General features: G+C 34.1%; 1 protein-coding gene across 4 annotated transcripts in view; it reads right to left on the reverse strand.

The window, feature by feature from the left end:
- Positions 1-336: 336 nt before the first annotated feature.
- The window catches only part of LOC116338443, a 53,363-nt gene continuing 40,989 nt past the window's right edge, over positions 337-12,710 (reverse strand). For 3 of the 4 annotated variants that reach the window (XM_031763699.1, XM_031763701.1, XM_031763700.1), the window contains exons 4-10: positions 4,912-5,602; positions 4,177-4,269; positions 2,943-3,063; positions 2,688-2,865; positions 2,066-2,620; positions 1,207-1,332; positions 338-1,098 (exon numbers count right to left, since the gene is read on the reverse strand). In XM_031763699.1, coding sequence (XP_031619559.1) covers positions 415-1,098; positions 1,207-1,332; positions 2,066-2,620; positions 2,688-2,865; positions 2,943-3,063; positions 4,177-4,269; positions 4,912-5,602 — 2,448 coding nt within the window. In that variant the 3' untranslated portion in view covers positions 338-414. Of the gene's footprint in view, positions 1,099-1,206; positions 1,333-2,065; positions 2,621-2,687; positions 2,866-2,942; positions 3,064-4,176; positions 4,270-4,911; positions 5,603-12,710 lie in introns of all 4 variants that reach the window. The other variant, XM_031763698.1, reaches the window with a different exon arrangement.

Raw genomic sequence — 12,710 nt, forward strand, 5'->3', positions numbered from 1 at the left:
ACCCATTCAAAATTTTCAAAGAATTCTTTAAATTTGCTAGGGAATTTCGCCAAAAAAGTGAGGACCTTTTTTTTTTTTTTTTTTTTTTTTTTTTTGGGATTTTTTTTGTGGGGGGGGGAAAAAAAAAAAAAAAAAAAAAAAAGGAAAAATTTTCGCAAAATACAATTCACTTTTTTTGCTTACCCCTCTCGATTTTTTTAAAATACCCCCCCCCCCCCTTAAATTTTTTCCTTGAGGACGTATGACTTTTTTGGTCCAAAATTTGTGAAAAAACGTGAATGAGAAAAATATCGATTCTAAGGTAATTTTTCATGCTGATTCCGAATTTTTAGGTTTCAGGTCAAAAAATTCCACTCCTTCATAGTGAGCCTGATAAATGAGACACCCTGTATATAAGCGGTCAGATGGTGAATGTTACTTTTGTGTTTTTGGCGCAAGTCCGTTGGTATTTTCCAAATCAGGCAGTGTGATGTTCGATGAGTAGCTGTAGAGATGAGCGTTTGGCGTAAGCGGAGACATTTGATAATCAATGCCACCTTTAATATTATTATCAAAATCTTCTTCCATTTCGTCGCTATTGTGACTTTTGCTGGTCGGTTCATCGAAACTTTGACATGAGCATGTGCGAATTAATTTATCATTCATTTCACAACGATCACAACCACCCAAACCACTATCGGCAATTTTCGAATGATCTTCATCTTCATCGCCAATCATTTCTGCCGTTTTCATATCATGATTGCTGTGAAAACGTGCTTCGCTTGGCCAGTACGTGCAATTGCTTTCTTTGGACGGTGTACTGTTGATTTTGTCAGTTTTTGCGTTGGTCATGCATTTTGTCATATTACGACAGCGTTCAATTAAGTTCAATGCGCCAATTTTTTCGGCCAATTTTTGCATTTCCAATTGTACGTCTTTCTCTTTGAATTCCAAACTGAGCAAATGATGTAGTCGTACAGCACCTTCGATTCTTTCACGAATCACTTCGAGACGATCGCTATATTGGCTCAAATTCTGTTTCAAACATGTACGTAACTCTTTTGCACTCTCCATATTCAAGGTGGCTTCTTCGAGGTCACGTCCTTTAGCTAAATGTTTCTGCATATGGAGAAAAAAAAAGAGAAGATAATGATGATGATAACGAAACGAAATAAATCTATTTTGAAATGGACACTAAATGTGACTTATAAATGTGTGACAATGTACCATTGATATGAAATAAAACTTTTCGAATTCATGTTCACAATCCTTAATTGATGTTTCCGAGTCTAATGCAATGTCTGCATACTTTTTCAGCATACTTTCACCATCATTCTGTATCCATTTAGTAATCTGAAAACCATAACGAATGGATAAGTAATAAGAAGAATGAACAAAATGAAAAAAAAAAAAAAAAAAAATGAGAAATTCATCGAGTCGGTGCACTTTCGATTTTGCGGTTTATTTCCAATAAAAAATGACGGCTTTGCCAGTTCAGTAATTCACTAGCTATTGATTTATTCATTTTGCCATCAATGGCAAATGCTTGTTTATCAATCTTACATTTATTCAATAATTATCAAGTTGTTCATTTAAAAGGCAAACACAAACACAACATAAATCGATCGATTGAAATTTGTACAATCTCACACAATTCTTTTTAATTAACCATAGAAAATTGACAAGAATATGTTGTTTACCACTTTTGTTTTGTTGTTTATTTCCAATATATCAATAGATAAATTTGTATGCGCGCGCACAATGCAACTGCGTACACAGTTGGAATTGATAATCGCTAAACGCATAACAATTTGAAATGCATGTTTTTCTCTTTTCTACTTTCGGAATAAATATTTACGACATATGACTATAAAATTTCGATGCACTTTATCTAACGCTTTTAAAATGAGTGAAATCATTTAAAACAAAGTAATAAATTTTGACTTTTCAGATGTGTGTGTGTAAGAATGACAACAAACACGACTGTCGCCACAGACAGGCGCCTATTGTTGATGAAATTTCAAACAATGTCTTTTCCATGATGTTTTCTCTCTCCTTCTCTTCAATTAAAATCGAAAATATTTACCTCTTTCATTTCTTCTTCTAGCGCCTTTTGTCGTGTTATTTCGCGTAACCTTTCACGTCGCTGTTCTGTCAATTGCTCCAGTCTTCTTGATGCCCTGTCGACTTCACCGAAAATTGACATAACCTCCTTGAGTCGATGATAAACGTGCCGATTTGAATATTCGGCAGTGAATGCAGACGAATCGATGGTCATATTATGATTTGTATTAGATTTATCATTACTCGAAATACTTTTGGCCAAACTTTGTAATCGTGTCAACGTGATTTGACCTTTTCGCCGCAAACATTGTAGATCCGAATCCATAAGAGCTCGACTGAGTGCACGATGCTGCGAATACAATTGTCGTCTTGATGGCATACCCAAACTATCCGTCAACCTGATTTCGTTCATAACAGCAACCAAATCTTGACCCACTGACACACACTGATTCCGAAGCAATTCCAATGTTACGAAAAATTCACGCCACAATGATTGATTGTGTATGTATGCACCGTTACAGATCTTTGGCGCAAAAACAGGTGCAATATGATCAAATAATTCAATAACATGAAGTATCTAGAAATGATAATAAACAATTATTATTCGAGACATTTAAGAATTCTAATTTTTCACTCAAAATTACCTTGATCTTGCTTAATGGCAAGTGGAATTGTAACTTATCATTTGTGAACAATGTTGATACCAAAACGGAATCAATATGAATATGGCCGGTGAGTAAATTGAATGCATTGTCTAGTAAATTAAATATGGGCAATTGATTGCTATCTGACACAATCGCATGAAGAGTAAACTTCGATGGACTGAAGAAAATTAAGAAAGAAATATTTAAATTGAATTCCATAATGTTGAGAGTTGAACGTTCGTTAAATATACTTACTTCGTTGGTATCGTATTATAGTAAAGAATTAATGTGGCGACTTCATAACAATTCAATCCTGATTCCATTAGAATTTTTGTCTCAATGGTTATAATGGGGAATCCATTAAGGTCATGAGTGTCTGTGAAGTAAGAAAAGTTATGTCAAAAAGAGAAACGGAATTAATGAAATGAAATGGTTGTCCTTTTTTATTATGAAATCATGATCTTGTCATGCAAAAATCTTCAAGCAATAAGATGAATTTGTTCAAATTGAATCATCGGTGAATTTCATTTTAAAGAAGATTATTGTGATTGCATAAACATGTTTTAAACTTTTCGTCGGCTTGGACCGCACCCTATTACAGTATTTAGATATGAAATTAATCTGTGCATTCTTCGTGTCATTGCACCAAAGATCGCATTTGGCGTTTGAATTGACATTAAAACCATTTATCCAAACTCGTTAAAAATCATGCTTAAGAAAAGGAAATGGATTGCAACAGACCACAAAATGAAAGCAACTAACAGATTAAAAGAGACATTTTGGCAAAAAGTAAGAGTTTGAGAGAATGTAAACAAAAATGATTAACCGTCTGTTGTTGTTGTTTTTTTTTTCTAAGAATATCCGAGAGTCGGGTATGCTGTAAAATCAACAATATAGATGTCTACATACATTTGTTTTGAATGTAGTATATGTTTTTTTTTTCTCTTCACAATCCATTCACGTCAAACGAAACAAAACCGCATAGAATGCATGTCGTTTTACCAGTGCCATAATGTCGGTATATATCGGTATAAGTTATGTTCACAGATCGTTTTCAGTTTTCAGTTATCCGACTCTCTGACAATGAATGAATCACGAATGAAATGAAAAATGCAAACCAAAAATAAAAAATAATGCAAATACAAAAAGAAAATACAGAATAATCATCAAGTTTAACAGTTGCAAACGTGCGATTTTCACTTGAGCGACTCTTAACACTTTGAAAATCGGTTTCCAAAGTCGTGACGTAAATGCAACTTGCAATCACCAAAATAAGTGAACGATTTAATCCTTTCTTATTTATTTTTGTTTACGATATTTATCTGTGTGTGTGTGTTTTTTTGTGTTATCGCGCTCGAGTGAATCGGCGTGCTTGATTCCATCGTTGTAGTTTGTGTGTATCTCTCACCGTGTCTTCAATCACTTTATGTTGAAATAAATTTATATCTTATATTTGGATTGTTTATTTGTTGATAGTTAATAATCTTACCTGATAAATATACTCCGGACGTTAACAATTTCTCAGGCAAGTCTGTTATTGACCTCGGCCCCGGGGCCACTATGTCATGTTGATGGCAAGCTTCTGTAATGAAAGAAACAAACGACATAAAGAACACGTCAAAGGAGGGCGAATATGTGAAGCAGCGATTAGAAGCTACCAAATTAAATGGAATATTTTAAGAAGACAATAACATTTAGACGTGGCCATTTTATGTGCCGTTCGTATGGAAGGATCTGAAATAAGGTGTGCGCGGTGGGGCATATGCAAGTGAATTTCTAGAAACATAGCATATTGGACATATTGTTTAGCTCAACATCTATTTGACTTGTAAATTTTAACGTTGAGATTTTGGTTTAGAAAATACATGAACCACTTCTATCAATTTAATCATTAGTTTATGCCCAGCCGTTGATCTTTTTTTGTTCTACTTACTTATGCATGAGTTTTTTTTTTTCTCTAGAAGCGTTAAATAAATGTAACATTTTCGAAAATAGCGTGCAATATTCTTGGCATATTGAGCTACATTTTGCTTTTTTTTCACCCAATTTTGTGTGTGGGAATCATATTATATGCAAATCAACAAAGGAAAATTGGTAATGATTTTCGCTAAATCAAATCATTATAATTTATGCAGCTGCATATGCCCGGTGTGCGCCATTCCGTTCTTTCTCTTTCTCTCCCGTTCTGTACTTAGATACGGAATTAAAACCTTACGGAACTTACGATTGTTCGGTGATTTTGTACCATCGTCGGCACTATCTTCATCGCTATCGATATGTGGAAATGATCCGCCCAGGCAAAATAGTGGCATCATATTGTTTGGTGTATTGATATTTCTTGTAGCTGCTGATGACGTTGATACATCAATATCTCTATTTTCACGATTGTCCGTACTCGATTTGATGGATATTCGTCTTAATGTATAACGGCTTTGTAGAGGTTTACTTTTTGTTATGATTTCACGACGTTTGATTCCACATTTGGGCGAACCATCACTGGAATTACCTAAATTCGATCGACCAGCCGTGTCCTTCCATTTATGATTATCGATTTCATCATCGTCGGTATATTTTGGAAAAGCCAACTCATCGAATGGAATCCGACTAATCGTTTGCTCGACACTGACTAAAAGTGATTGTAGCAATTGTGGCAAATCGTCTGAGGTCAACATTTCCAATGAAATTGAAGTCAATGAATTATTTGGATTCAACGTTTGATATACAATTTTTTGTGTTTTGAACGATCGCCAAACGGCACACAAATCCACGTGGCTCTTCTCGTTAAAATAAACCTCGGTTGGTTTTAAACACAAATAGATATCGGTCGATGTTACAAACGATTCACTTAATGTGCCCAGATGCAGAATCACTTTTCCGGCAATGGCAAGTGGCCAACCGTCTACACATACTGTATTCTGAAATAAATAACAAAACGAAACAATGATTCGAAATTAAAAAAATTATACTGAACAACATTTACATATTTTTAATTATTATGAGAAATGGGATGCTGCTATTTTCGGACCCTTTACAGCACATTATACCGAATGGAAACATAAAACGAAATATAAATAAAGATTGATATTGCAAAGTGGAAAAAAACCAATTATCTCAAATCGAACGATGTGGTTAATGGTTTTCACCATATATCCAAAATGGAATTAGATACTTTTTCTCCCGTTAACTAAAAAAAAACTCTTAAATCCGATGTTTTTTTCATATGGACAAATATTCAGACTGAAAATGATCACCAAAATAGGGGTCCAATGTTTATCTGTTTCTCTATGAAATACAAATTGAATTTTACGTAAAATCATCAACACGTTAAAAAAACGAAGTTTTACTCTTTTTCTTTTCTCCAGTCAACACGTGTACGGGCCGGGCCCATTTTTGTGCAAACGATGATAGATAGGGTAATTTTTATGATGTGTATGAAATGCGAGCGCACGATTTGTCCATAGAATATACGCATTAAACGTTGCAACAGTGATGAGATCATAAAAAGTGTTCGCTGTTCATACAGAAAGTTCATTTCCCTGTGATTACATTTACCGCAAACATGTAAACATTTTGAATAGGGGATCTTTTGTCGCATTATAACCATTGTTATTTGCTGTAAAAACATTTATTGTTTAATCTTTTAGTGTTCGGCTTAGCTTCGTTTCAAACGGTTCAACATTTTTATTTTTGATTTTGTGTGTCACATTGCTGTGCCTTCCACAAAATCGGTTACTATTGTTTATTTCTTAGTTTTTTTTGTTATTTCGAATCTTTTTTGTTTATGAATCATATTAAATATCATGCACAATTCATGGAATGAAATTTCCAACTCAGTTTTTTACACCACAAATTATTTTGCACTGTGCAATATGATCATTTTTACAAAATGAAAAATGAAAACTACGGCACATGGTTAAATGGAATAAACACGTAGCTGAATATCGTTCACTAGTAAAAATAACCCACAGGATCTGGTAAACTGTTAACTGTTGATCACGCATAAAATCATCTACTTCAATCTTAACTATGAATGACTTCATTACATTTTTTTTTTTTAATTTAAATGAATAAAAAATGTTTGCAATGCTTGATGCAGAGATATGTGTTTTCGAGAACAAAAAGTCAAACAAGTATAAGTAGTCTCCGACCGAAATAATCGTATACAAATATTTGCAAGAAAAATGAAGAAAACAAAACAATACAAAAAGCAATATTTCATATCAATTTCTATTATGTTGACAAAGACCACCCATACTCTCGATTTCAAAATGCGACTTGACAACTGTTGCTACAAATGGACAGCATTATAGGTACTATGACATTACACAATATTATTAATATTGATATAACGAGAAAATAACTTGATTTCTAAAACGACAGTTGAATTCGGTTGATTGTCACATTGTTCGTAGTGCAAACAATCGATAATGATAAGGGTGGTGTTTTACAAACAAACAACTGCAACAATGCTATATAACACTTGTCACCGTTTCTGCTTCACATTATTAATCTTATAATGTTGCTTTTTTCTCTCGGTTATTTTTCTCTGTCACCCATGATTGCATATGGAATCAATAAAAGTCAACGGCAACTCACAAATACAAATCGACATATGCATATGCACATTATCTATATTATCATTTCCATTAGATAGACCTTGTGGTAAAAGTTTTACAACATTTCTTTTTTGTTTATCATCACATTAATGCACATTTTCAACGCGTTGCTTTTTAATATCAATTTAATTTGTCACATCGTAAAATGACTTTTGAAACCAGGTTCATCAAAGAGTCTTAACAAACTCGTTCTATTCGTATATCACAATTGATGTTTACTTAAGCAGGCTATGCTAATTTTATCTGCAGTTTGAATCATCAATTCGTTTCTTTCCTTATGTTTGTAATAAAATGTAAAATTTTCACGAAAATTGCCACCCGCAATCCAAATTCGATTGCTCATAGTTGCCGTACTCAAAAATATCTTGTCATTCAATCATTCAATGTAAATTTTATTGAAAAAAATATCACACTGTGCAGATTTTGTTTTATTGCACAAAATTTCCATCGCTTATCGACCGAGCTATCGACCCCGGAAAAAAATGTGCAATAATATCCTTTTTTGATCAGATTCTCTTCCGTAGATTTACTCAGCCAATCAATTTACATTCGCATACAAAATTTTATACATTTCTACACCGTAGATCTCAGCGAAAAAAAAAGTTGTGTAGAAAATCAAATGACATCAAAAAAATGTACACTGTACAGGCAAAACGTTGATCCAATTTAGTTGATTTAGAGTGCCATGCTCGGTGATGTGAGTGTTTGTATGTGTTTGTATCATTATAATTTTGGTATGGCATGAAATATACGATAGCAAAGCCAAGGCTTGGCGAAACATTTATTATTACCATAATGGATTTTTGCTATTTATAAGCAAAAAAAAAGATTTTTTTTTTGCAAACTACCTCCTATGCTTGGGTATCTCTTGTCGAGAGAGTATGCTTGTGCACAATATGTGATTAAACGAGAACATGTAATGATCGGTATGCGGAGAATAGTTTGCAATTTTGTTTGAGCTATTCACTCAATTTAGTGCAGACGCCTTTACAAGTTTTGTATATATTCTCGTGTGGAAAGACATTTCCCCACTGAATCCAATTTTACTTTTCGTTGTAAGGCACCACATAAAGCCGCTACAACGTTAGTAAAATAAATATTTGCACAAGAAATATGCACATTTGATGATCGTCTGGTTGTCGAGATCAAGTGAATAACTCGGGCAGAGCTTGGAGTCCAAAAACAACAAACAAACAAAAAATCGAACGTATGATTTTTTTTTGCCAGCAAGTGAAATTAATTAATTTCACTTCTTCAAAAACACGCAACGGATGGAATATTATTAGCTGCAATTGTTGCCACTGCATTGCACTGATCTTTTTCAGTTATTTTATCTGTCTCTGTTTGGGTCGATTTCAATATGTGTACTTTTTTTGTACACTTCTTTTTGCAAGATTGTTGATTCTCCTTATAAATATAGGTGTGCAACGCATGTGAGGCGGTTTGGTTTTTTTTTTTACATCGATGACTGTGCGACAATGGAAACAAAAAGGAATATAAAAGAAATTACAATGAATACATATGTGTTTATGAAAATTCCGACAAATGTACGGAACGAATGAAAGAAGGCACGCAAACGAAGGAAAGAGTTCAATTTGAGCTACTATTTTATCGAACATGAGCATCATTTAGTTATTTGCTTTACGGCTACAATGAAAGTCACATGTGCTTGGTGCTTTTATCTCTCTCTTTCTCTCTTTCTCTCTTCATATTATCGATGTTGTACTATAAGTATACACCGTACCGTAAGCAAAGCACTATATATTGAACACGCACAAAGACAAACCGATCGTGATCATTTCTTTTTCGTTGTAGTATGCACGACAGTTTTTTGATCGGTGCGCCATCAACCATGTGCGATCATGAATTGAACGGAAACTGAATTTGGTATGCTCGTATCGTTTTGTGTAATGAATAAGATCTACAACATTGCTTTATTGTGTGGTGTGTGTGTATTTTTTCGGTAGGCTGGATGGATATGTTTCTTTTTCGCTTTCGTTTACAAATTCAGAATGCGTTCCTGGTGAACTGGTATAACGTCCGCGCACGCACCGAATACAATTCACTGAGTAAAATTCACCAGAAAATTGATATAAAATAAAAGGAAATACACTTGAAAGCAAAAACAAAAATGTTCCATACATTCAAAATTTAAACACACACGGAATTCGGCAAGTCAGTCAATCAGTCAGTCATTTATGGGCAAAAGAAGCTCAGGTGAAATGACAGAATTAAAACTGCAATAAACGGCAATCATTATCAGCGCGCGCCCCATTAATAAATACGACCTTTGTAGAAAGTGACAAGGTTGCATCTCGATTTCATTTTATTACAGTTGTGAATGGACAGCTAAAGTTTGCCACTTAAAACCGGCGCTCATTTCATTTTCACTTCGATTACTCGCCAATTTTAAATGCAGTTGTACTAATTTTGCAATTTTTGGCGATTCCGGAATGCCGCGAGAATGCGCTTTCGGCATATTTTGTATATCGTTTTAAATCGTAGTCTGTTGTTGTTGTTTTTTCTCCTCTTTACTGACATTTTATTTTCTTCTTGCAACCAAATCAAAAAGTGAAGTCACAACAATTTGGTGACAAGGAACTGATCGCATCTCAATTGTTTCCTCTTCATTCTTCATTTTAAGAAATTTCTCTCGTCTCAACTAGCTCTTTCTTGCATTCATTTCTTTTCTTCACAAATTACGATAAATAATAATAAAAATAATAAAAATAAAGATCGAGTAAATTCGCCAGACATTTATTTAAAATAATTACAGACATTGCAACGATTGTAGCGAACAGGTAAGCAAAATGCATGCTCTTGTATGTTGCTTGCACACATTAAGAAACCGTTAAGCAGATTATACGCGCGAACAACAAATCGCTATAAATTATGAAATGCTTTATCATCATAAAAACAAAACTAAAAATGAAATAAAAATAAAATAAAATTTAAACGGCTTGGTGTTTTATTTTCTGAAATTGTTGGTATTGGCAATTTAAGCAAATTATGTTGTTTTTAATTTTTATTAGCCGAGATGACGTACAAATACAGTGTTTGTGAAAAATGGAAGAAAGACAAGTTGATAACGAAAAAAAAAATGCAAGATCATCGAACTGCATCTGAAAATGAAAAATTGCAAGTTCAAGACGTAGAGTAATTTTTTTTTTAAAGCAATTGGTGACGGGTCGGATTTATTTTTATTGTATGTGAAACGATAAATCAACAATTGTTCAGGTACAGACTCGATGAAAATTAATGAAATCAAGTGAAACGAAGCCTACTATCCGGCAACATACCGCGAACGAGTGAGACTACAATGGAATTGGCCGATTTTGGTCAAATGTCTTTGTTGAGCTTATAATCAATACCATAATTGTATGTTGAAATAATTGGAAAATTTTCATTTAATCAAAATGACTTTCTTCTATGCGAATAACCTTTAAACTGAATGGCGCCGTTCTTTTGTCAATTTCACTTTTGTTTCACCTACATTTATTGCAAACCGATCGCAAACCGCTAAACAAAATGAAAACACAAAAACACTTTTGACTATTTTCGATTGTTGCTGACTTTGTTGTTAGAGATTTAAGTAAAAGTTCATGTACCACTAAAGCGGTTGCGCGTGGGTACGCGCGTCCATTGCACCTAAATCAGGCCAATCTGTTCAAGTGCAGCTGGCAAACATTCCCAAAATGCATACGGTTCTCACGTAACCTTTCGATTGTGACAAAACTATTTCTACTTTCAATAGACACACAATGTGGGCTATTGTTGAACGAACACAAGCCTCACAGTTAGATCGATCGAAGTGTCAATAAAATAAAATTCACTACACATTCTATCGATGCGATACAATAATCTATTGCAATTTTTTTCTTCTCTTTTACATGTAGAGTGAATTTACGATTATATCTATTGGTCTTCAGAAAGTAAACTTAACAATTCTGATTTTGTTTCATTCAAGCGATTTTTGTTTAAGTGATAAGTGTGTGGTATGGTTTTGAAAATATGAATGTTACTTCTAATTGTGACTTATACGCGATAAAGACAGAAAACTATTGAAATGCGAGAGAAAGGGATGAATAAACAGAATGATGCGATTTTAATATATTAAGCAAGTGGTCAGACAAAAAATATACAGCAACTGTAGAACAAAGAAGACGACAATAAATTAAAATGTGATCGATTATTCGACTACTAGCAAATTTATCAAAATAAAAAAGTACGTTTCAAGAAAATGATCAAAGCTATCATGAAAAAATTGGCCGATTTCTGAAGACTGGCATCGAGACATATCTGCCGCTAAATTGATATTGGATAAAGGTTAGTTAAATTATGAATTATTGCACTGATACCAAACAATTTTCCGCAATTTTCGTTTTATTTTGTACTACAGAACACTGTTAACTGTTCGCATATGAGCTTTACTTCATATTTACGATCAACGGATAACAGGCCAAAAACTTTTAAGAATCAAATATTATAATGGTACTAGCCGGCCTCCGCTCGCTTCGCTCGCTACGGCACGCTCGCTCCGCTCGCTCGGCTAGGCATGTTATTATAATTTCTATCTCTGAAATTACTATCTCTATAGATTTTGACTTTATTAAATTTTGTTCATTCAATATTAATATCAATTTTAAGTCATGGACCATGTTGTCCGACCTCAATAGCCATGTTAAATGTTGTTAGGCCATGATGTTCCATGATTTCCAACCTCATTTATCGTGTTAAATCGTGTTAGACCATGATGTACCATGTTGTCCCACCTCAATAACCGTGTTAAATGTTGTTAGGCCATGATGTACCATGTTGTCCCACCTCAATAACCGTGTTGAATGTTGTTAGGCCATGATTTACCATGATTTCCAACTTCAATAACCGTGATGAATGTTGTTAGGCCATGATGTACCATGTTGTCCTACATCAATAACCGTGTTTGACCATGATTTACCATGTTGTCCCACATCAATAACCGTGTTAAATCGTGTTAGACCATGATTTACCATGTTATCCCACCTCAATAACCGTGTTAAATGTTGTTAGGCCATGATGTACCATGTTGTCCCACCTCAATAACCGTGTTAAATGTTGTTAGGCCATGATGTTCCATGATTTCCAACATCATTTATCGTGTTAAATCGTGTTAGGCCATGATGTTCCATGATTTCCAACATCATTTATCGTGTTAAATCGTGTTAGACCATGATGTACCATGTTGTCCCACCTCAATAACCGTGTTAAATGTTGTTAGGCCATGATGTACCATGTTGTCCCACCTCAATAACCGTGTTAAATGTTGTTAGGCCATGATGTTCCATGATTTCCAACATCATTTATCGTGTTAAATCGTGTTAGGCCATGATGTTCCATGATTTCCAACCTCATTTATCGTGTTAAATCG

The sequence above is a fragment of the Contarinia nasturtii genome, unplaced genomic scaffold (genome assembly GCF_009176525.2).
Source record: "Contarinia nasturtii isolate CC-2019 unplaced genomic scaffold, AAFC_CNas_1.1 Cnas_scaffold_414, whole genome shotgun sequence".
NCBI lineage: Eukaryota > Metazoa > Arthropoda > Insecta > Diptera > Cecidomyiidae > Contarinia > Contarinia nasturtii.